The 26,514-nt window shown below is 38.5% G+C and overlaps 1 protein-coding gene across 2 annotated transcripts; it reads right to left on the bottom strand.

Moving 5' to 3' along the window:
• Positions 1-801: 801 nt before the first annotated feature.
• Positions 802-26,456, bottom strand: LOC109008905 (phosphatidylinositol 4-kinase beta 1-like). 2 transcript variants are annotated; one of them, XM_035694553.1, is made up of 17 exons: positions 26,236-26,456; positions 24,443-26,115; positions 19,786-19,977; positions 19,626-19,674; positions 18,578-18,710; positions 17,894-18,413; positions 16,714-16,794; positions 16,502-16,621; positions 15,809-15,878; positions 11,870-11,967; positions 11,680-11,784; positions 11,276-11,329; positions 7,899-8,042; positions 7,678-7,731; positions 7,477-7,551; positions 1,824-1,907; positions 802-1,741 (listed from the first exon to the last, which is right to left on the bottom strand). In XM_035694553.1, exons 2-17 carry the CDS (start codon positions 25,874-25,876, stop codon positions 1,640-1,642), a joined length of 3,315 nt encoding a protein of 1,104 aa, XP_035550446.1. In that variant the 5' UTR covers positions 25,877-26,115; positions 26,236-26,456; the 3' UTR covers positions 802-1,639. The 2 variants fall into 2 exon arrangements, with proteins under 2 accessions (XP_035550446.1, XP_018844730.2); XM_018989185.2 differs by having other exon boundaries at positions 24,443-26,456.
• Between the last annotated feature and the right edge of the window lie 58 nt (positions 26,457-26,514).

Below are 26,514 nucleotides of genomic sequence, written 5' to 3' on the forward strand. Positions count from 1 at the left end.
TGAATTCGAGTCCATTGAACTTATTCTTGAAATAAATTATGATAATATTATTTTAAAAAATAGAAAATAATATTATGCCACTATGTGTCAGAAGAAGATCATAGGATTATGTCATTCGAAAAATCTTAGGAGACAAATTTAAGGTGAATAATTCAAATTCACGAAATTATGGAAAAAAAAAAAAAAAAAAACAATGTTACAATACAAATGAAGTGGTGGTTGTGTTCTTAAAATTGAGATATTTTATACAAAAATGAATTCCACTTTTAGGACTCATAAGAACATATGGTTTTATTCCAAGAAAGCCGAGTGAAATTAACTAACACGTTTAATATCTACCCTTACCTTGTATTATGGATTTCTTACGTGATATTCTTACAACTCATTTATTACAATTTTACTATTCAACTATTTTTTTTCTTTTTTCTATTTGAATTGAATTAAAAATTTTCAAAATATGACATTCATACATAATTTAAAAGAAAATAAATTCAATCAACGAACATAATCATGTAAATTAATTTAAATAAACTCAATTTTAGAAAAATTAACATTCTTTTACTTTTGAAATTTATTTTGAATTAATTTACATGATTACGTTGATTAGATTTATTTTCTTCTAAATTATGCAAGAGGTCATATCGTGAGATTTTTAATCTATATTCAAATGGTAAAAGGGGAAAAAAACAAAATTTGGATAGAAAAGTAGTAGTAAAGGAGGTGATAGGGTTTAGAAACATGTTGATGTTTTCATCTGAGCCAAATGCAGAGCCAATCGACCAGCAGAAAACAGGATACACAAAAGTTCACGGGGTTTTCTTGCTACCATTAACTGAATTGATGTAAAAGTTGATCAAAGATCAATGCCACCAATTAGCTTTATACGTAATAAGTTGCAACAAAAAAGGAAAAAAAACAAAAAAAAGAATCACTATAGAAGAAAAATGGATCGGTTGTACATGATACAATCATAACACTCTTTTTTCCAAGAATATTCAAACAGAACTTTGAAACCATAATCACAAACTCCGGGAACAGCAGGCCACCATTCAAATGTTGAATCTTGTCCATGCTTTTAATCGAAAAGAATATATCCACAGCAGATGGAAGCGAAAGATGCAAAAGAACCATGCCAGAATGAATGCTTCGGATCACTAACCAGTGCAAAACATGTAGCAATTGCAATCGCCGGGAAATCCGTCTGCGGCAACTGTAATCTAGCTTGGTAGTTTCCGGTGCCTTCTTTTTAATTTCTGTAGAGATTTCATCTCTGACCTGTCCTTTCCACTGGAGTTGCTCTGTACAGTGTGTGTTCTTCCCCCCATGAGGGTTAAAAGACCGCTAAAATAAAAAAATAAAAAAAGCAAGCCCTGCTGAAGAGAAATGCACCTGCGAGACTTCTGAGAAATATTCTGCCCATACAGTTACAAATTCCTCACAGCCAGCAAAAAAAAAAAAAAAAACAAAACAAAAAGGAGGATATGAACTGCCATTAAACTCTGTTACCTCCAAGAAAACCCTACAGCCATCCCACAATAACCAAAATGGCCTTACATCACACGGTGCAATTTTAATCAGAGCTCCTAAACTGGGCTGGTCTTTTCAAATGGGGCAACCATGCAGTTGCTGACATTCAATTTCATAATATTCCATTCAAAACCCTCTGATAATAATCATACTGCCGTGTCCGCCATGCATCTAAGCTGCTGCTTATCAGGGAAAGCACCACTGACACACATTGCTGCAAGAAAACAACACACCCCTATTAAAACCATAGCAACAAAATGCTCTACGGTAGAGAAGTTATGTGATTGAAATCAAACCTCTTCCGTTAAACTTAGATGGAATCGTTTCCTTAGGTTCTGTATTGTTCGTGGACCACCTTTAAAGCAAGGGAAGCCAGAGTCCTGATCCAAACATAAAAGAATAGCACCCCTCGTCAACCAGGAATCATAGAAGCAGGCACTAAGAATTATTCATCTACTCCCACTATCTGGTCACATGAATGACCACACCACAATCACCCCACGCATCCACATACACGCACAAATTGGTACATGAACTGTAATCTCAAGTGTTAAAAATATCAGTACGAAGCTTTCCATTTTGAGGTTGCCTTAAATATTAATATTTAAATCGTCAAGTAGCATAATATGAGGATGCGATTACTCTGAAACCAATGTCACAAGTTGAGGCACGCGGAAGTAGGAACACAGCACGACTTGTACAAGACCATATAATGCATGCACAACTGGTACCCTAGTCTCAAGGCATTTTAGGATTGCCTCAACATCAACCCTCAGAAGAACTCTTGCAAGCGAGGTGTGGTGAGGCAAATATCCATTGTCCATATCTATTCAACAAAAGATGCTTGTAAAAAAATTTCACAGAATTGATCAAATTATTAAATCATTTTAATGCAAATGAAATGGTAAGACAAGGTGATGAGTTTCTAAGATGCGTCCATGTCTACAAAATTATTCTTTCAAATAAAATGCATTCACATGAAGAAATTGTTAGGACCTTCATAGTTTCGATAAGCCCCTCAACACTTTTTTCACTAGTTTTCATCTGCAGTATAACATTCTTAAGACATTGGTTGTCATGTAAAGATGATGTATTCTTTCCATTATAAGCAGGGATGAAGCTAGGATTATAAGTTTGGAGGGGCCAAATATTTTCAGACTAGAACAAATAATTCAATTGAATTTTTTTAGGAATACATCAACAAAATGATACAATAAATAAATAGAGTAAAAATATAAGACAAAAGTAAATTTCAAAATTTCATTCTTCCAAAAATTGTGTAAGCTTTTCACGTGTTGCAATTAAAATAAAGAGGCTAAACTGTGGAAACAGTTATATATGAATTGGAAACGAGTTAGTTTTTTTACGAGAGAGTGGCCATATTTTTTTTTTATAAGTAAAATAAGTATATATTCATCCAAACAACTGTCAATTACAAAAGAAGTTCTAATGCTCTCATCCTAATTAGGTGGGAGCATTAGAAACTAAAAACTCATGAAATTCCATGCCATTAAAGTCCACGGCAATAGCCCAAGTACAAAGGGTCCTAAAAAATAACATTTTTAGCTCCGCCATTGATCTCTCTGTCTTCAAAAATCCTCTCATTACGCTCCTGCCACAAACACCACATAATATAGATAGGAATCATCTTCCAAACCGCTTTAATCTGTCGCACTCCTCGAATTGAGGTCCAACAGGCCAAAGCATCCAATACGGTTTTTGGCATAACCCACGCTAAATCCATTCTGTTAAACACCGCATCCCAAATAGTCCTGGCTACCTCGCAATGTAAAAGTAAATTATTCACCGATTCACCCCCTCTTTTACACATACAACACCAGTCTGCTATGATTATGCTTCTTTTTCTCAGATTATCCGTAGTAAGAATCTTCCCCAAAGACGCTGTCCACACAAAGAAATAAGCTTTAGGAGGAGCCTTATTACGCCAAAGCTTTCTCCAGGGAAATTGTATGTCAGGAACTTGTGTGAGTACCTTGTAAAAGGAGCTAACAGTGAAGACCCATTTTCTTGTTGGACTCCACCACAAATCATCTGGCATGCTGGATATTTGGGCGACAAGAGCACAAAAGACTATAAAAATCTACAAAACTCCCCATCTCCCAGTCTTGTGCTGCCCGATTGAAGTTAATATTCCAGTAGATGTTTCTACCTACGACTTCCATTACCTCCGCCACCATGGTATCTTTAGCATTTGTAATCACGAAAAGTGCAGGAAACAAGTCTTGTAGAGTACCATTGGTACACCAAACATCATTCCAAAATCTGGTCTTTGAACTTGTACCCAATTGCAATCTTGTATGTTGATGGAAAACCACCCATCTTCTTCTAATGTGTTTTCATAGCCCCCTTCCAGCGGCCCCTCGAACTTCTCTAGTACACCAACCCCCCTCAAAACCACCGTATTTGTTCTCAATCACAATCTTCCATAAGGCAGCCGGTTCCTTGATATAACGCCACAACTATTTGCCAAGTAGTGCCCGATTGAACATCCTCAAATTTCTAATACCCAAACCACCATTGGAGATAGGACTACACACAATTTCCCACTTGACTAAATGGAATTTAAACTCTTCACCTAGACCCCCCCACAGAAAGTCTCTCTGTAGTTTCTCAAGACGACCCGCCACACTTGCCGATATAGGGAATAAGGATAAGAAGTAAGTGGGTAGATTAGAAAGTGTACTTTTAATAAGCGTAATCCGGCCCCCTTTTGACAAATACATTTTCTTCCAACCTGCCAATTTTCTCTCTACTTTTTCAATCATAGTATCCCAAATAGAAAGTGCCCTCGAGACTATACCCAATGGTAATCCCAAATAGCTCATAGGGAGAGACCCTATCTTACAACCCAGTGTACCAGCCAACACCCTCAAATTTTGAACTTCTCCAATAGGCACCAACTCAGATTTATCATAGTTCACTTTTAAACTAGACACTGCTTCAAAACAAAGCAACAATGCCTTCACAGCCCTCAACTGATCTGACTCGGCTTCGCACATAATAAGCGTATCATCTGCAAACAGTAAATGTGAAATGGTAGTGATACCCCTACTCGGCGATCCAATCTGAAAACCACTAATATAACCATTAGTCACTAAGGCTGAGTTCATCATGCTTAGTGTCTCCATAACAATAACAAAAAGTAATGGAGATAATGGATCCCCTTGTCTCAAGCCACGAGAGCTCGGGAAGAAACCCTCTGGACTGCCGTTGATTAACACAGAGAATCTTGCCGTGGAAATACACCATCTGATCCACGACCTCCATCTTTCTCCAAATCCACACCTACCCAGTAGATATAGAAGAAAATCCCAATTAACATGATTATATGTCTTCTCCATATCTAGCTTACACATAAGGCCCTGAGCTGCCAGCCTTCAATCTACTATCCAGACACTCGTTAGCAATTAGAGCCGCATCAAGTATTTGTCTACCTTTCACAAAGGCATTTTGGGGCTTAGCAATGATCTTGTACGTACCATTCACTAGACCATTAGGCCGAAAATCGAAAATCTCAAAAGCCCCTACCTTTTTAGGGATTAAAGCAAGGAAAGTGGTATTGAGACTTTTCTCAAATTTACCTACCGAGAAAAGCTCCTGAAACACCTTCATAAGATCCACCTTTATCACCTCCCAACATTCTTGGTAAAAACCCATGGAGAAACCATCAGGGCCGGGAGCCTTATCTTTTGCCATTTTCTTTACTACATCATAGATCTCTTCCTCTTCGAAAGCCCTTTCCATCCTTGCGATTTCCTCCAACTCTATAGTGTCAAAAACCAATCCATTCAAAGTAGGCATCCACCCCACCTGTTCAGTGAGAAGCTCTCCAAAGAAATTTACCACGTGATCTTTTATTACCTCTTATTCTCTACACTCGACCCCCTCAATTTTCAACATCTCTATGGTATTATTTCTTCTATGAGAATTTGCAATTTTATGAAAAAACTTCGTGCTCCGATCCCCTTCCTTTAGCCAAAGAGCTCTTGATTTCTGGCGCCACGACATCTCTTCTTGTAGAATTATTCTCTCAAGATCTGCAACCAGCATAGTTTTATGTGATTGTTCCTCCTCAATAAGTGGTCTCCCTTCTTGTAGTCTTTCTAACTCCTGTATTTCCTCCCACTTGGTATTTTTATTATCTTCTACATTGCCGAAAGTTTGTTGGTTCTACACCTTTAGGTCTCTTTTTAACGCTTTCAATTTATTTGCAAAAATGTAGCTGGGTGTACCTTCAAAATGATACGAACTCCACCATTGTTTGACCCTATCCACAAAACCTTCAGACTTCAACCACATATTCTCAAACTTAAAATACCTTTTACCACTGCGAATACCTCCACAATCAAGCAAAATTGGCCAATGATCTGAAGCTAGGCGTACCAAACGTGTTTGCCAGATATCAGGAAAATGACCTTCCAGCTCAGGTGAAATTAAGAAACGATCCAAACAGGACCAAGTCTGATTATTTGACCATGTTGCTACACCCCCAACAAGTAGAAGGTCGATCAAATTCAAGTCAAAAATATACTTAAAGAATTCCAAACTTGTTGGTCTCAATCTTTTACTTCCAGAACATTCACTTTGGAAACGAACCACATTGAAATCCCCTCCAATGCACCAAGGGAGCTCCCACCAACTATACACCCCTACAAGCTCATCCCACAACATACTTCTGTCTATATCTTGATTAGGCTCATCCACGCCTGCAAATGCCCACGAAAAACCATCTGAAACACATTTAAATGAGCATGCTATCAAATATCTCCCTATATATTCATCCACTTTCTCCACCACTCTCTTATCCCACATCACCACAATTCCTCCCGATGCCCCTGAAGAGGCCAAGTATACCCAGTCTACATACATGTTGCTCCATAAACTCCGCACAATCTTCCTACTGATCATTTTCAGTTTTGTCTCCTGTAGGCACACAATGTCCGCTTTCCACTCACGAATTAAATGCCTAATCCGAAGACATTTCTCTACCACGTTGAGACCCCGAACATTCCAAGAAACAATCTTGGGCTTCATTGGGAAACAGTCAGCCCCTTCCCTTTTGCCCTATTCCTACTAGAACTACCTTCCGAATTCATCAACCACATCAATCTTTTCAATTCCCGGCTTTTCTTCGAATCCCCCTTCTTATTTTGGCGATGTCCAGCTTCCATAGCAGTTAACAAAGCTATGAACTGCTCCTCATACCCATCACAAACAATCCCTACCACATTTTGAATTTCCTTTACTTTGTGTATAACCCAATCTGAGACTTGATCTGGAAAATAATAGTTCAATGGGATTGGATTCCCCACTTTGTTATCCTGAAAACCACCCCCTACCGAAAGCTCCTCCAAACCGCAAGTGAACAAAATTGTCAAAATTTGAGAAGGAAGACATGCAACTAAAGCACCCAACTTCCAAGTGAAAATTTTTCTTTTGAGCCTTGGGGGGCCGCCTGCCCCCCCCACCCCCGGCCCCTTGGCTTCAAATTCATTGTAGAAGGTATTAGTATAAACTTCTGCTTGCATGGACATAGATTCCAACCCAAAACCCTTCACTCCGACAGTTATAAACTGATAAGGAAAGCACCTCATTCAGTATGTATGCATAAAGATGCTGAAGAACATTACCATTTTCCAGAAAATGGAGCTTGTCAGGAATAGTTAATGACTCGCTGCATATGTAATTGGTCTCAACCATCTTTGTTTTCCTGGAGACCCTTAGATCATACATGGATAATGGCAAGGTAAAAATAGGAGCCAGGTCAAGAAGAGTTCTTGAACTTACTGTCCATAAAATTACCAGACCCACTAGAGAACTAGATTTCATTAACAAAACCCTTGGGCCCATAAATTTCACAAAGGAAAGGTTCAAACAAATGTATATTGTAGACAATATTGGGGTGCAGAAAGCAAAAGCCGGTTTTACCTGCAACATCTCCACAAGAAGGATAATGTGCTCAGCATGCTTTCGACATGTAAGAAAGCCTTGAATGCATAACACCTGAAATTGAGGGCAACCATAAGTTAAGCTTACGTAGAATACGACAAGGTTATCTAAAGAGTCCGAGTTTATTAATAAAAAAAACTCAAAACAAAAGCAAAAGAGTTTTTTTTTTTTTCCCAAAACCTTGAAATAATCGAAGAACTCGCTTGGAACTCCCTCAGCATCAGAATCCATGACCTAGAAAAATCATAACATTTAAATTACTTTAGGTTTAAAACCTAGATTTGTAAAAAATCAAGATGCTAAATAATTTGCCTGAGAAATAATTGTATGAATAACATTAAAAAAAAAGGAGAGAAAGTGAAAGAAGAAAGAATGTGAGCCTCACAACAACGCTGCCTTACCTCAAGAAGTTCGCGGGTTAATTTGAAAGGTGCACTCTCGAAATTGACACCTCCAGGTGAATTGGAAAGCATGAAGCCAAAATCAATATGTATGATATGACCTTCTTCATCCAATAAGAGGTTCCCATTGTGCCGATCCTTCACCTGGACAACATGAGCCTGATGAGAAGCAGGTACAAAACAAACCACAATTGGAAATATGCTAAAGAAGTCATTTTATTGTGCCAAACGAACAAAAAAATCAGCCAGGAGGATGGATGCATAAGTACATAAAAGTGCAAATACAGATATTTTGCCATGAAAATCTGGATCCACTTTTTTTTTTTAATAATTAAAATAACATTTTATTGATAGTAGTAAATAGCCATAGCCCAAGTACACATGAGGTATACAAACAGCATACACCTAGTTACATAATAAGGAGCTAGAAAGTGATACAAGAAAGTCATTGAAGCAAACTACATTAAGTACACAAGAGGATGCCCAAAGAAATAAAGTATGGAAGAAGAAACTTCTTAGCTCATCTAGAGAACGCTCCTTATCTTCAAAGCTTCGACCATTCCTTTCAATCCATAAACACCACTTGATACATAGAGGAATCATCCTCCATATATCATCAATATGTGAATTGGCCCTACATCTTTGCCAACATGCAAACAAATTGACCACCTCTTGGGCATTACCCAAGCAATGCAAATTCTATCAAGGATTTCTACCCATAACATTCTTGCCACCTCACAGGGAAGTAAAAAAGATGATCCACCGACTCCCCACTCTTCTTACACATATAACACCAATCCATTACAATGAGACCCCTCTTTCTCAAATTATCCAACGTCAGAATTTTCCCAACAGGCGTCGCCTTACTTTTCCAAATAGACTTCCAAGGGAATGAAGTATGATTTTGGCTTGACATATTTTCAGTTAGGTATGCATATTGTCAGTCCAGAAGAATTTATCACTAATTGAGCAGTTAGTTGCGGTCAGATAAGTTGTATGTAGAAGCAATGTACAAGGTAATTTAATTAAAATAACCATAACTTGCTAGTCTAGCTATAAGAAGAAATGAGTAAAATAGGTAATAAAAAATGTTAGACGACTTTTTTGAACAATAAACAGAAAAGACAAACCAAAAGCATAATTAGTCCATTAGGCAATAGCAACTTTTCATGGTATCTTTGCAAACCAAATCCTCTTCTACAATGGAAATCCCACCACCATGGATCCCTTAACTGCCTCATAGAAAGATTAAACACCAAGCCTTCCTTTCTTAGAGATCCGCCAATACATTCTATCTTTACCTTTACCTAATAAAAGATTTTTTTTTATCGGTGCAGGTATCGATTTACCTAATAATTAGACTACAATAAAATCAAAAGTGTATCAACTAACACTTACTCCCAATATTGCATAGGTTGCATGAATCAGATATCCCAAGGACATGCTTCTCCCAACGATCCTGATTGGTAATGGCCCTTATCGACACCTATTAAAAATAGGCGTGGATAGGGAGCCCACCATCATCCCTTATAGTAGAGCAGATAAATTCAAAGGCCGGTGGCGCCAACCAGCTTGTAATGCTTCTCCACAAACCCTTTTTATTTGCTCCTCCACAAACTTGATCCATGGGATCCTCCCACCTCTTGGGTAGCCCACTCATTCCAACTTCAACATATCTCACAACAATAACTCGCCCCCATAAATGATCAGGTTCCTCTCAAACACAGCCATTTCTAGAACAATGCTTGATTATAAGATCTCATTTTATGGACACCCAAACCACCCATCTTAAAATGGGAGCACACCACATTCCCATCCACAATATCATATTTGAATTCACTCCCAGACCCTGGCCATAGAAAATCCCTTTTATTTTTCCGACTTTTTTTCCATTGATCGATTATTGAATAGCAAGAGAGAGGGAATATATGTGGGGATACTACATAGAATGCACAGAAATCGAGTTTTTTCCAGCTTGCTTATCTCTTCTCAACATCTCAATAATGACATTCCACAAGCCTCAAGCCTTAAAGGATGACTCCAGCAAAAACCTCAAAGAAGACATGAGTGAAAAACCAGTGTTGCAACCAAAATGCTTCCCCCACTTCTCGAACCAAACATTCTTACCAAACATATACATGCATACAGATGTAGATAGATAAATAGACCTACATACAGAAGCCCTTGTGTTTCCTTACCACTCTTCTCTGAGAAGCCCAATGTAGTGTAAAGTAAAAGCAGAGTGAGAAGGTATGCTCTCCAATTTCCTCTGGTGGGTTGGATATTAGAAATCTAAGAATTTTTAGCCGGGCATTACTTGGAAAATGATTGTGGAGATATACTCTGGAACTGGACACCCTATGGAAGGCGGCAATTGAGTGCAAATTGAGGTTAGGGGGGGTTGGTGTACTAGAGAGGTGAGTGGGGGGAAGCAATTAGACGAGGATGGGGGATCTTTACTCGAAACACAAGATTTGTTCTGGGTGAGGGCTCTAGGATTAAATTTTGGAGCGATGGTGTGGAAATTGTGCTCTAAAGGACTTATTCCCTTATGTTTTCAGGGTTGCTTGTGAAAAAGAAGCCTCAGTTGCTGATCTCATGGTGATATCGAGGGAGCAAGTTCAATAGAACATCAATTTCAATAGGGCGGCCCAAGATTGGGAAGTGGGCAGCTTTGAGGTCTTTTTTAGTCTATTATATTCCACAAAACCGAGCAACCCGTGAGCTGATATGTTGTGGAGAAGGATTTGGAGACAAAAGGCGCCTCTCAAAGCGGCATTTTTCACATGGACAGTTACTTGGGTAAGATCCTGACAACAGATAACTTGAGGAAACGCAGGGTGATCATAGTGGATTGGTGCTGCATGTGTAAGAAATCCGGTGAGGCAGTGGATCATTTCTTACTACACTGCGAAGAATTATGGAATGAAGTGTTCAGCAGGTTAGACTTAGCTTGGGTCATGCCGCTACGATGGATGCACTTTTGGCCAGCTGGACAAATTTGAGAGGCATTCAACAAATCAAAATTGTGTGGAAAATGGTTCCTATTTGTATTTTATGGTGTCTATGGCAGGAGCGCAATAGAGGAATTAAGAGCTTTTTTTCTTAGAACTTTATGTACATGGGCCATAGCTATAGACTTAAATGGCCTCAATTTGCATGACTTCCTTGTCTCTATAGATTCTATCTATGTACCTTTGTATATCTTCTTGTGTACTTGGGCTATGTCTATCACTATTTAGTAAAATCGTTAACTTATCAATAAATAAATAAAAATAAAAGCAGACATAGAAACCACATGTTGAGGGAGGAGCATACTTCGCTGAGATTATAGTAGGTGCATTATAATGAAGGTAGAGAGAGAGAGAGAACCATACCTGCAGAAGGTAGCATACAAGGGAATATCCAGCCATACTTTCCACAAAATTTCTCTGTAGAAAGAATAAAAAATGGAATGATGAAATAGCAACCTCAAAAATAATTCAACTGTACTCTTTCTTTGTCATATATATGGATCAGATTAAATTAATCATGTGTATCACAGAAAAAATCATCCAAAGATAGGTGTTTCTAGATACCTCCTCCCTTCTTTCTTTTTAGACGTGTAAAAAAGAGTTACTGCAATCACCATAAAATAAAGAGTGCAACCAAGTGAATGGGAGTAATAAAAGAGAGTAGTGATGTATCCCCTCATGGATAAAAACCAGAAATACATGGTAATCAGAAAACTTGCAAAGGATGGCAGCATTTGAAGTATACCCATGCTTATTGTGTAAATTACCTGGGCGAGCTTAAAACTTGGAGAGTTTTCTTCATACTTGGAAATGAAGAACTCACGTAAACTTGAAATGTTTGGATACCTACTCTTTATAGAATGAAGTGACGCCTAAAACATGCAAAAACCATTAATTCGGAGATACACGTGAGCTTAAAATGCAAATTGACTTAAAAAACATTAATCACATAATTACCGTATCTGGAATTGTTTCAATCAGAGCTGTGTATGAAGAAGTAACTAGAACTTCATAAGGCCGCAACCAAAGAGGGAGGCCAGCCTCTTGGAATATATCTGGCATAAAAATCCAATGATTACAAGCTTGAACTCACAGGAAGACGGATGAGAGAACCATTTTTGTGAAATAATATGGAATTAGCCGTATAAGACAACAATATTGTCTTCTTGTGGTACCAATTGTGAACAGGAAAAATGGAAGGGTAGTTGTGGGTGCTTTTGGTCAGAATTAAAGGGAGATGAATGGTTGCTTGCAATAAACGAGATAAACAGGATCAGATATGCCATCAAGTAATACTAAAATCATTCACACATTACTGCAGGGAAGAGATTTGCAGCATAGACTAGCAATTACTTAAAATTATTTTAATAAAAACTTTTCAGAACAATCATAAACTGGAAACACTTCCTCATACAGTGAAAACAAGTGTTAACAGACACCTAGCTATAAAAAAATGTGAACAAGGAAGAAAGCAGAATTTCTGTTCTTTCAGTTTAGAAGAAATCTTTTTGATGAGTAATTTAGAACAGATTCATTACATATACAGCACATAACATGCACATTTACATGGATAAACATTTATTCTTTATTCTTTTATTCTTATTACTTTTTTTTTCCTCCCTTTTTTGGGGGGCCCATGGGAAGTGGAGCAGAGGGAGGCTACTTGAATCTTTGTCACCTGGAATGTAGTAGTCCTCTCAAATCCCACCGACTCCTCACCCTTTCCTAGAGAAGGAAATTAAATTTTATCCTACAATGCCAAGACGCTTTACCAACTAAACAGAGACAACTTTCAAATCTTTACTTATCAAACTTTCAAATCTTTTCATTTTGATAAGTAAATAAATTTTATTAAAATAAGTAAATAGGGCATAGCCCAAGTACAAATGAAGTATATGAAAGAGAACACCTAGTTACACGTTAGCAGCAAGAAATGGATAAAAGAAAATTATGAAAACTGGCCCCATCGAAGACACTGAACTTTCAAATAAATCTTATTCTAGTGGAACATTTGAGAAAACTAGCCACTCTTGCTTGACTTGAGAACACCTTGTCTTGGAAGGAGAGAGTATTGAAATCCCATCTCTTAGGCCACTAGAAAGGCCAAATGGCTAGAGGTATGAATTCTACTCACAACTAGCATGCCACTTCAAAAAACCAAACCCAAACTCTTCTAACAACTATGACAGATGCACACAGTTCTTTGGCCCATGGCATGCCCTGGCACATGGTTTTGTGATTGGTATGAGTAAGTTGCAGCCCATGTCACCAAGAAGGCAACTGAGTCACCCTGACAAACCACCCACACCAGTCCAAGAAGGCACTGTGTGCTGTTGGCTTGTGGAAACAATCAGCTTTATGAGTGGTGCTCAAGTAAAGAGGAAAGCAAAGAGAAGGCCAATAATGAGTGTCTGCTACGTTGTGCAAGCCGGTGGAACTACCCTGCTAGCCAACAGAGGGAATGATTGCCCGTGTATTGACATTGGATTATTGGTGACTTGGTGCCAGAATGAGTCATCATGAAGGGGCAGCTCTCTGCATGGGCTGGAAGTGGCAATTTAATTATGCATAGAGATTACACGCGGATGTGGGTTTGAAGGTGTATTCAAAGCCTCGCAACAAGCAACCACCAGTTGACTGCATGCGTGGCCAGCTCCTACACTCTCTTGTTGCCGGTATAGAATTATAATCTTGTCAAAAAAATAAAAAAAGAATTGTTGGGATGAAGATTAGAAATCGATGTTTTCAGAAGAGGAGCCACGGCTTGGAAAGCAAAATAGTGAGAGTTAACGGAAACACGAACTGTCCATCTATTTATTGTTCTAGGCCTTTGAGATGCAAATTTTGCTAAGAATCCTGCACGTCTATTGTGAGGACCTTGGCCTTCCTTGTATGTTTTGAGTTAGAGGGTATAAGTTAGGACTTTCTCCCATAAAATATTTGCTTTGTTGTGACTTGTGAGTTGTACATTTTGAGCCTTAACATATGCTCTATCTTTGTTTCCTATGCCGGTAGGGGTGGTGAATAGATTGGAGAAACTTTTCAGGGTTTTTTTATGGGGAGGTATGGGGGAGGAAAAGAAGTTCCATCTTGTTAAATGGAAAACCGTATGTGCCTCAGTTGTGAATGGGGGGTTGGGAGTATGTAATTTGAGAATTTTTAATAAAGCATTATTGGGAAAATGGTTATGGAGATATCACATGGAGAGGGGATCATTGTGGAAGGAAACTATTGACGCTAGATATGGGGCCGATTGGGGTGGTTGGTGCTCTAAGGAAGTGGGAGGGAGGTATGGTGTGGGTTTATGGAAGTACATAAGGAAGGGATGGCCAGGGTTTGTAAATCAAATACGCTTTGTGGCTGGTGAGGGCGTTTGTATTAGATTTTGGCGAGACGTGTGGTGTGGAGATTATACTTTGGAAAGGGTTTTTCCGGCCTTACATCGCATTGCAGTTAATGGGGAAGCTTCAGTGGCAGATGTGCGTGTATACTCTCATGGTGTGCAGCAATGGAATGTTCTTTTTATTAGGGATTTCCATGATTGGGAATTACCTATAGTCTTAGAATTTTTCAGACTATTATACTCATTGGAGATTCCTACAGCGCAGCGAGATAGTTTGAAGTGGCGGACTAACAACCACAAGATATGTACAGTGAAGGCGTATTACAATATCTTAACAACACAACGAGGTAGTATTCAGTTTCCCTGGAAGAGTATTTGGAGATCTCGTGTGCCTTCGAAAGTTTCTTTTTTTGTTTGGAGTGCTGCTCTTGGGAAGATATTGACCACTGAAAATCTGAGAAAGAGAGGTTGTGTAGTGTTGGATTGGTGTTACATGTGCAAAAAGAATGGAGAATCTGTGGATCATCTATTATTACACTGTGAGTTTGCAAGGGTGTTGTGGGATGAAATCTTTGTAAGGGTTGATGTTGCTTGGGTTATGCCTATGAGGGTGGTGGATTTGTTGGGGTGTTGGCCAAATATGCAAGGTAGTCATCAAGTGGTAGCAGTATGGAAGATGATTCCGTTGTGTATTATGTGGTGTATTTGGTTAGAAAGGAACGCACGTTGTTTTGAAGATAAAGAACGCTCAATGACCGAGTTAAAGAATTTTTTTCTCCATACTTTAATGTGTTGGTTTTCTACTATTGTATTAGATGGGGATAATATCCAGGAATTCTTGTCTTTATTTAATCGTTCTTAGAATGTAATTAGGAGTACTTTTGTATACTTCCTGTGTACAAGGCCTAGGCCTATTTCATTCATATATATAATATTTATCTTTTACTGATAAAAAAAAAAAAAACATTTTGAGCCTTAACATATTTTCAGTTTCCTGTACTGTGCTTGGCTCAGACCAGTGCATAGGTTGTTTGGTGCCATCGCTTGATAGATTTTCATTGCGAAAAATTTACCATGACAACTAATTACATTCACTCAAGGGCCTTGTATCTATTTTGATAAGCAAACACAACTCACACACCACATATGGGATTGAGTTCGTGACTTGCCCTCCATCCATTTAGATAAGGGAGATGTCATTTGGTCCAAATTCCTACACTATTGGCCTCGGGCATTGCATCTAAGCCCAACACATGTTGCAAATTAAACAGGATACAGAGCAATACAATTTTCCAGCCACTAATGAAAGCAACAGTGAGGAAAAACAATCCAGTTCTTCCTTTATTACAACAGTCAATTTAAGTAGACTTGGAGAAATTCTCTAACATGCAATTTCATGTCTTAACAGTTCATCACATTCATCACTAAAAAACACAAATGTAACTTACGGCATCATTCTGTCAGTGACTAGCTCGACAAGATGGAACCATGGAACAAGACAAGGAGCTACATAAGATGAAGCAAAATATAACTATAACAAAAAGGGCACCTACCATAAAAGTGAGAAATAAGTTGCACAGCAAGATGTTCTTGCCTACAATCATCACCACTCTTCACAATAACCTAAATGCAAAGTAAGACAATGAGAAATGTCATTAATGTGGAATGCGTTCTAAGACCCACCACCTGAATAAACAACATATACATCTACATGCCAGTCTCTACAGTAATAAAGAAAGAAAATCAAACAGCGTAAATTGTCAAGAATCACAAATGACAAACAGCCAAAATACACTCGCAGAGTTACCTCTCCACACATTCAACAGTACCCAATTCCCCTGTTAATGCTAAAAATACCGAAGCAAGTATCAAACACACGCACAAAGGGATGGTCGTTTGAAAATGGTAGTTTAACAACAGGTAGTAGTGTTGTAACTTTTCAAGTAATCAACATTCAACAGCAAAGAGGATACCATTGTTAATAGATTGCAATTTCATATATCTCCATTAGGTAATAAAAATGATATTTGGAGAATCTCTAGTTTGATGAGACTGAGCTTGATCTATACAATGAGCAAGGAATTGTAGATGGACATCTTTTCTAGTTGTTTCTGTGCACAAATGCATATATTAAAATCCCATTCACAACTAAATAATAAGTGTATATCTATTATCAAGTTCACATTGCTCAAAGTCCATAGAATCATCAAAACAAAACAAAAAAAAAAATGATATGCATTACTTACGGAGCGCAAATCCCAACCAGGTATATTTCCATACACTGAAGCTCTGCGTATCCTTTCTCTCTTTACCTCCCAAAGTTCGCCAGATAAGGCATCACCAGCCATGGGAGAGCCGCCATTAACCTGTTGAGAAATTAGGATTCTCACAGATATAATCTCTCCACTACCACACTAAATAAAAAGTACATAAAAATCAATTTTCATTGAATATTCACCAGAGGCTGTGAATCAGTTGAGTCTTGACCAGCACCTTTCAGAGGGAGCCCAGGAGGTGCTTCTCCTTTCGCAGCAGCAGCCTGCAGAATGTTTCCATTAACACTATCTGAAACAAAATATAACAAGGGGAGAAAAACACTTGTGTACAAAATAGATACACAAAGGAAAATATGGACTACGTCTATCATTCTGCCACATGATCACATGGTGCACTCAATGATTGCCTACAATATTGACTTCCACAAAACTCTTCGTCCCTTTAGTGACCACAAAAAAGAAAACAATCCATCTATTCTACAAAGCAGATTGTAATTGATCCAAATTTGGAACTTCTTAAGTCACAAACATGAAACTTTGACATATACAAGAAGCAAGCAGAGATAGTCTTGAGTCAATAGAACTCAAAACTGGAACCCCACACATCATCAATGTATCATCAGATACCGAATACACCTAGCTGAATGTAGGGGAAGAAATACACCTAGCTGAAGAGCACCCAGAGCATAATCCATTAAAAAACCTTCATACTGCTTTCATATCTATGAAATTCAGCCATGATTCTGTGTTCTTTATTTGCCCATAAAATATAGCCAGGAGATTGTTTCCCAGGTCCAAATACTTCAACTAAAGAGCCTGAGACCCTTACCCTAACAGCCACAGAAGTCCTAAAAAACCTAAATCCCACCTCTTGTTTAACAGTTAGGACAAATGAAAGGAATTGATAATCATTAAACTTAGCCTGGGAAGAAAATCTCAAGCATATGCTATACTAAACAGTGGGAGTGAACTAATATTAAAAAAAAAAACACTCAAGGAAGCCCAAAATGGAATAAACAGAAATCAACTCAGAGGCTTTCTTTTGCAATTAAAAACTCATTTACTAAAGAAGAAGAAGAAGCAAGGGGTGCAACCAAAGTACACGTTATCTAACAGGCATCCTGATAGATCAAAATGACACAAGATAGCTAATGCAGGGTACGCATGAAAGCTAGCTGTCATGCATAAGTAGCATTAACAGAGTGAAGGACCTGTCACCCTCATCCCCAATAACCTCCCCTAGTGAAGGAGATTGCTCCCATAAAAATATAAGCAGTGAGTATTAATAATTCGGCCTTGTATAAAAAAAAAAAGAAATAATGGCAACTGCAGCATCAAAACTTAAATCTCCTTAAGGCGCACCTTTACTGCCTCTATAGCAATTGTACTTGGAACACGGCGGTGTTCCTTCCGCCGTGGTGGTCCTTGATCCTCAATGTCTTCCATTCTAATCCCTGGATCTGCTGTCAGCACTACCCTTACCCACTCCAAATCATTAATTTGTGCTACTCTTGATGAGTGATTCACACGTTCACCACCTTGATAACTCCCTGACACACCACTTGCAGAAGCTGAAGTAGACTGTAGACTACCACAATGTATGCTACTGTGTTCAATGCCCTCCATCTGGCTGGAAAATTGCTTCTCTACAGAAAGACTCACATTGACAATTTTCATCTTTGCCTCTGAGGTGTGTGTCATTGCTTGGTCAATCGCTTGAGCAGTTGAGCTTGACATTCTATCATTACTATTACGATAAGCCTCCTGGGCAGTCCACACTGGATAAGCCCAAGGAGGGGGCTTTGGCAATAATGCATCCCCATTTGCCAGTGGTATTCCTCCTCTAGAAAGCTTTTGTGCACCAGACGTGTCCTTTGTATTGCTAAAACAAGTTTTGATAAAAAGGCACAAAAGCACAAATCAGTTAGAATCCTTGCACTTGTAGAGGAAAAAGTTTAGAATCTTTTCATTAAATGTACTCGTTTCAATAACTGTATCGACTAGGAACTACTGTCACTCATTTAGACAATGTAACCTGATAATCACCTTGGCATCTCACTTTTCAAAATTTCAACACATATCAGATAAGGTGCCTTTTCCCTTGAATTCAAAAGAACAGCTTCATCTTCAGGTATATGAACCACGCGATACATCCCCCTTCCCATTGGGAAGCAAACTCCTAAAAATTTGAATCAATATTATTCAAATAAGAGCATAGAGATATACCCTTTCCCGTTTGGAAGCACACTACTAAAAAAAGATAATCAGCATTATTCAAAGACAATATAAATACATAATATAATGTATAACCCAGCTAACACAATATATATGTCAACATTGCTGTATGATACAGGGTAAAAAGACAATTAAGAGAAGCGGAAACGGATATCCAGAACAATCAGGGACTAAATAACTATGAATAGCATATTATATGTGTGCAAGCATTAAGATACCACAAATACAAAACAATGGGCTTACGTACTTAAAGATGCTTTCTTAACATCTTATGTGAAAGCAAAATCCCACCATCAATTTCCTTCTTTCTTCTTTTTAATTGGTATTAAGGACTTTAGTAGAAAAACCCACCGATCAGAATTCAACCTCAGTAAACTATATTCCTTGTAGTGACATTATTTGTCATCTGAAGAAGGCAGTATTCTTTCATTACACAAACCAACAAAACATGCACTTGTGCATACCCTCCTATTTTAGCATATCCTCCTATTTTAGCACATCCTTCTATAAAAGTAAAGAAAACTCCAAAATATATCCCTTTCAGAAAGGCCTTAGACTTGTTTCCAAATATAATGAAGGAAAAAAAACAGCCAGAAACAAATTCTTTCACATCGATAAACCACAGCGACCCTGAACGTGCTCGTAAAAAAACACACCACATAATTAGCCAGATCTTTTAGCACATACTTATAAATAGAAACATTCTTTCATATCATAAAGCCACATTTACAGAAACATAACATGGTGATCCTGAAACACCTAGTGAATTATGAAGCATTATACAGAACAAAATACTCGAAAGCACTGTGCCTCTAGATGGGCATTCGTCTACTTATATCTACAATGATTAAAGAAGTACCTCCACTATTTTGAGCCTCAGCCACATGTAAATTGGTCTCTACGAGAGACTGTAAACATATAGATGAAAAATACAATAGATGCATCAGAAAACCATACAAGCAAAGAGCGCATATTAACAGAAACCAAGCTGGATAAAGCACTAAAAAAAGATAATTAACCTCACGAAGAGCACTTTTGCGATCTTCAATTGGAAATACATCAACCAAGCCATATGACGTCTCACATAATGAATGCACAAAGTCCAATGACTCATGATATGTCCCTTTTCGGAACTGTGATGCATTATTATTTGGAAGTGGGGGCTTGACATTTGACTTCTCACTCCGTTGATTTGGTGAACCAGGATGTTTCTGCCAAATGAAGAGAATGATGAATCAACTTAGCAAACTAGAAGATATTTGCAAGTAAACATCTCTCCAATATACTTTTTCTTTTTCTTCTTTTTCTTTTTTGTTTTTTTTTTCCACGTTTAAAGCAAGGTGCATCTACAATCGCATACACATCCTTGGGATCAACCTATAGCTCTTTCTTCATACTGAATCGTGGAAGATGTAACCAAGTCAAAAATCTCTCGTCCATGTTGTTAATCATGTTGTTGACATATCAATAAAATTTAAGGGATAAATTAACTTCTAAGTATAGCTGGTGGCATTTCACTAAGGCAATCCAGCTTTTCAAAGAAACAAAACATACTCCTGCCACATTATTCTGGTCATGCACACAAGCACACAACGAGGGAGAGATAGGGAGACAGAGAGAGAGATTTAGGAACAGGACTTTGACCTTTTTTCTTCTTTTGATGAATAAATATTTTTTTGATGTTAACAGGCATAGTCTAAGTACCAGGATGTATACAAGAGAAACACCTAGCCATGAAAAAAATAGATACAAGAAAATCATGAAAAGTGAGCCCATTAAAATTTAAGGGTTTTGCCCAGAGATATAATGTGTTGAAAAAAGAACTACTGATTTCCTCCAGCAAACATTCCTTTTCTTTGAAGTTCTGGTCATTTCTTTCCCTTTAGATACACCACAAAAGGCATATGAGGACCATCTTCCATATTGCTGCAATTTGCAGATTCAATAAATGTTTCTCCAAGTAGCACGAACATCGACCACCCTCCTAGGCATAATCAATGCTACCTCAAGACTTTGACCTAAGTCTAAAGCATTAAACGATGGGGTGTGTATGCTAGTAAATGAGGGCCAAGTAATGGTCTAACATCAATATTGAAACCTAAACCATATCAGAAACTACTAGACTTGGCTAGGCTCTATTTAAAGAATAACGTAAGAGACATGAAAGGAGGTACTTAAGCAGCTTGGAGGATTGAAATTAATAAAATAACAAGACAGGCTTAAATGCAAAGATATAACCAAAGGTAGGAGGAAAAAAGCACTACAGGAAAGATCAAGAAGCTTATTAAAAAGTTGAAAAATCCAAGCAGGAGAACAGAACTAAAACCGAAATGACATAGGAAAAAATAGAGGGAGCTAAATTCCAACATAAAGTACTACTCTCCAGTATCGTGGGGATTAAGGATCGGCATTAGAGTAGACCAACTGCACTTCCAAAAGATGTCGTACGAAGGAAATAGGAGCTAAAATGATAAGGACGTCAGGAATTTAAGGGTGGTAGATTGTAATATCTTAAATGATAAGGATAAGGGTAAATGGTGTATGAGATCCCACATTACTTGGGAATGAGAAGTTTTTGCTCTTTATAAGGTTCCAATGGGGCTCTAATTGTATCATTGACTAGTCCTTTTGGAGTATAGGCCATATGATTTGGGCCTTCAATTGGGGTGTTACACGTAGTTGGGTCAAATGTGAACTACAAAATATTGACCACATCTTGGATTGTACAATCTCCTTTTCTAGAAATACCTGAATCTGATTTTCATTTTTTTCACTTGCCACTATCTCTATTATATTCCCATAGTAATCAAACTCAATGTTGAGACAAATTACAAAAACACTCCCCCCATTACCTCTGTCAACTCAGCTACTCACGTTCCTGTATTTCAAATTGCAAATCCAAAACATGACACTTGAGAGCCAATGTGCCTATGCCACAAAACACCAATTATCTGCACAAGCAGGCTTTTATGGAGGATGGAAACTAGACGGCTAAAACCTACAACTTACTCGATAAAATTCAGCTACAACGAGTCATGCAGAAGACATGAAACTCCTAGAAGAGCAAAATGGAAAAATATGGAGAAGACTTACGATCATGTCAACTGAGATTTTTTTGTTGTATTTGCTGGGGAGATGTGGTTTTGGGGAGAGGTGATGTACATGGATTAATGGTGCATATCGACGGCGCGGTTCTTAGTCTTGGTGCATGATTGCCTAGTTGGCTTTTTTAACAGCTCTTGAGGTTTAAGGCAAGGGGATCCCCTCTCCCCACTTCTCTTTGTCATAGTCATGGAGGTATATAGCATAATGATTTCAGCAATGGTTAACAGTGGATTTTTGGCTGGTTTTTCGGTTGGTGACACACATCGATGTACTATCCACATTTCCCATTTGTTGTTTGCGGATGATACCCTCATTTTTTACGAGGCAGATCTAAACCAAATTCAGGCACTAAGGGCACTTCTACTTTGCTTTGAGGCAGTTTCGGGGTTTAAAGTGAATTTATCCAAGTCAGAGCTGGTTCCAGTTGACAACGTTCGTAATATCCGGTTGTTGGCTAACACCCTTGGTTGTAAGATCTCTTCTTTCCCTATAAACTGCCTTGGGCTTCCTCTGGGGGCCAACTCCAGGGCTAAAACTATTTGGGATGCAGTAGTTGAGAAGATTGAACGAAAATTGGCAGGTTGGAAGAGGTTGTATTTGTTGAAAGGTGATAGGATTACTCTAATTAAAAGCACTCTTTCCAATCTACCTACCTATTTTTTATCCTTGTTCACAATTCCCGCAAGTGTAGCGGCACGTATTGAGAAACTGAATCGTGACTTCCTTTGGAGCGGACTTAGGGATGAATTTAAATTTCATTTGTTCAAGTGGGACAAAATATGCTCCCCAATCTCTTCTGGCGGTTAGGGAGTTAGAAACTTGAGGGTGTTCAACCGGGCTTTACTTGGAAAATGGTTTTGGCGCTATAATAGGGAACCCGAGCTTTATGGAAGTTGGTGATCTATTATAGATATGGAGGCTTATGGGGAATGGTGCTCTAAGAAGGTAAGCGGGGTGTCTGGCGTGAGTATATGGAAGCACATTAGATGAGGTTGTAACGCCCAAATGGAAGGCCCAAACCACACGGCCTATACTCCAAACTAGTCAATGATACAATTGAAGCTCCATTTAAAACTTATAAAGAGCAAGAACTTCTCATTCTCAAGCAATGTGGGATCTCATACACCACCTATCCTTATCTTTATCATATGGGTGTCACAATCTCATCCCCTTAAATTCCCAACGTCCTGGTCGGGCCAATGCATTGTAGGTGGCACGGCTTAAATCCCACATTTCTAATTAAGATAGACTCTGATACCATTTGTAATAACTCAATAGAAGCCCCAAACCATATGTTCTATACTCCAAAAGGATTAATCAATAATACAATTGGAGCCCCATTGGAACCTTATAAAGAGCAAGAACTTCTCATTCCTAAGTAATGTGGGATCTCATATACCACCTACCATTATCCTTATCATATAGGATATCACAGAGGGTGGGGAGTTTTTGCTCGTCATGCTAGAATTGTAATGGGAGATGGCTCAAGAACTAAATTTTGGTATGACATATAGTGTGGAGATAGAGCTCTCAGGGACGAGTTCTCTACAATGTTCATACTTGCACATGAAAAATAAGATTCAGTGGCAGAGCTCATGAAGAGGGGTGGTGATTTACTCCAATGGAATGTGAGTTTCACGAGGGCGGCCCAAGATTGGGAAGTCAGCAACTTTAAAGATTTCTTCCAGCTCTTATACTCCATAAGATTGAGCACTCAAGGAAATGATACTTTGCGGTCGATACCTACCAGGAAAGGTACATTTTCAGTTCGCTCTTTCTATAAGGCCCTCACACAACTGCAAAATAATCACTTTCCATAAAGAAGAATTTGGAGAAACAAGGCCCCTCCTAGGGCGGCATTTTTTGCATGGACAGCGTCCCTGGGGAATGGTGTTGTATGTGTAAACAAAGTGGGGAGATTGTGGACCATTTTCTACTACATTGCTAGATTGCTAGAGCATTATGGGTCGATGTATTCAGAAGGGTAGAACTAGCCTAGGTTATGCCTACTACAGTGGTCGAGCTTTTGGCATGTTGGTCGAACCTCGACAACATTCCACAAATTTCAGTTGTGGAAGATGATTCCTATATGTATTCTATGGTGCATTTGGAAGAAACAAAATGATTGAACATTCGAAGATAGAGAGCGTTCATTGGAGGAGATTAAATTATTTTTTGTTAGAACTCTTTTTCTTTGGGCCAAAGCTGTAGATTTCAATGGCCTTGATTTTCACGATTTTCTTGTTTCTATTTCTTCCTCTTAAATAGATGTTATCTCTTGTATACCCCATGTGTATTTGGGCTATGCCTATTCGTATTAATATAATTTAACCATTTACTTATAAAAAATATATATATGGTTTCAGGGTGCAACAAGCTTTTTGATAAGTGAATCTAAGGAAATTTCTTATTGATAACATTCTTCAACTAAAGAATCTAAAAAAACTGGATTGAGAAATATACATTATCTGTGGATGTCAATATAATTTTGGCAAGATAGAATGCTGAAAAGTGAAGGCCATACATCCACATTAACAGAAAAACATATATATAAATAAATTCTGAACAAACCTCTTTGTGCTTCTTTGAACCAAACAGCTCCGAGTCTTCCACCGTACGGTCGCGATCCTTAAACAATTTGCGGAAAAAACTCTCAGTTCCTGGACTATTTTCAAGCAAGCTACCACCATTGCTGATTTCATTATCTGCAGTAATTTTGGAATCTTCAGGGTGCACACGAAACAATCTTCGGAATAAGGAAAAGTCAGAAGCCTCTTCTTCCTCACAATTGGCACTACCCTCATCAATTTTATCATTTGCATCTTTCTTGTCCTCAAATTTATCTTTAAAAAATTTCCGAAAGATCCCCTCTTTTTCATCATCTTCAACAGATTTGGAACATTTTTCACCATATTTGACAATATCTTCATCTCCCTTCCTGTCATTTCCCTCCTTCTTGTTATCAAACTTGTCTTTGAAAAACTTACGAAAGAAGCCTTCTTTTTCATCATCTTCCACCAACTTGGAAACCGGTTTATCCTCGGAGTCACTCTTGCTATCACGAAACAACCTCTTTAAAAAACTCTCAGAACTTGACGTCAACTCCTCATCATCACCTCTGCTGTCCCTCAAAAGCCGCTTAAAGAATCCATCCTTTTCGGAATCATCATCATCTTTCTCCGTCGACTTCCTGAAAAGCAACATATCTCGAACCTTTGAACCCATCTCATCCTCGCCTCTACTGTCCCTCAAAAGCCTCTTAAAGAACCCATCCTTTTCTGAGTCGTCATCATCTTTCTCTGTCGACTTCCTGAATAGCAAAGCATCTCGAACCTTTGGACTTGGAAAAAATCTCTTTAAGATATTGTTCTCCTCAGAAGATAATTGATTGCCATCCTGTTGTGGATTGTTTCCTGACGAAGGCAAGAATGACAAAGACTTTTGGATGGGCGGTGAAGATGTTAGAGAGAACAACCGCTGTTTTGATGATAGTAGCTTATTCAAAACCATGTTCTTGCTTCCAGGGCTCGATGGCACATTTTGAGGCTGTTTCAAGGGAGGCCATTCACCCATCAAAGTCGCGGCAATCTGGCACTTCTCTTGAATCTTGCCAATCCCATCATTATCATCCGAATCCTCAATCTCTGCCATTAGAAACCAATGCACCTTCAAAGCTATCTTCAACGATTTTGAGCAAATATCAATGACAAACTTATCCAAAGACGGACTCGGCTTGTGCACCATCATGTAACAAATTTGGAACAAATAGCTCTCAATCCCTGGTAAGGGTAGAGTGTACATTCGATTACAGAGGTAATCCCGGACTCCAGAGTGGTCATGCTTGTACAAATAGCTGACAGCAATCCACTCACAGAAGAACGCAGAGTCAAAAAATCGAATGAGCCACCCATTTTCACCGGTATCACTCGCTCGACTGATCCGCGAGGTGATCTCGCGAGGCAACTCATCCGACCATCCGCGAGTTAGTCCAAGAAGCCGCACCATTTCTTAATCTGCCATCATATGCCCAAACAACCTCAATCACAAATCCTAATTACCTTACAATTCTAAACAATCACTAATCACAGCCAAATCATGGACTCTAGCATTTCACTGCTCCAATATAAACCCTAGGAGTTCCTTAAACCTTCATGGAAAACCCTAATTCCCCACAAAAAATAATCCACAACTCTTCAGTGATGCAACCGAACCGTCCCCTGTAAAGCCCTTGATGTTCACAGTTCCTGACCAGAAACCCAAAATCCGAAGCAGAAATAACAGAGATATGAATATTATAGTCGTTTCTAGGGTAAGTAAAGAGGAAATGACGATTTATGTTCCGAAAATGATCGGGGATTTTTTACCGGGTATATGCCAGAAAGCTTGGACACGAGAACGGGATCGAATTGTGCTTACGCAGATAGAGCGGAATCGGAATCGGAATCGGAATCCGAAGTATAGAAGGAGACGAAACGAATGCAGAAGTTGATCTTTGTTGTTGCAAAAGACGTCGTTCTGCCGTCCCTTGTGGTGGCGGTGGTGATCGTCGACGTCGTCGTTGTTGGAGAGAGAGAAGAGAGCAAAGGTAATTATTAATTTTTGTATTTGAATTTTTTTATATTAAAAAAAGAAAAACAATGTGA

This window comes from Juglans regia, chromosome 10, assembly GCF_001411555.2.
Source record: "Juglans regia cultivar Chandler chromosome 10, Walnut 2.0, whole genome shotgun sequence".
NCBI lineage: Eukaryota > Viridiplantae > Streptophyta > Magnoliopsida > Fagales > Juglandaceae > Juglans > Juglans regia.

Coding starts and splice junctions, on each gene's coding strand:
- LOC109008905 (XM_035694553.1), bottom strand. CDS start 25,876: ATGGTGCGGCTTCTTGGACTAACTCGCGGATGGTCGGATGAGTTGCCT. Junction 18,414..18,577: donor TTGAAAAGTGAGATGCCAAG/GTGATTATCAGG, acceptor AACTTGTTTTAG/CAATACAAAGGACACGTCTG. Junction 7,732..7,898: donor TAACCCGCGAACTTCTTGAG/GTAAGGCAGCGT, acceptor TGATTTTTCTAG/GTCATGGATTCTGATGCTGA.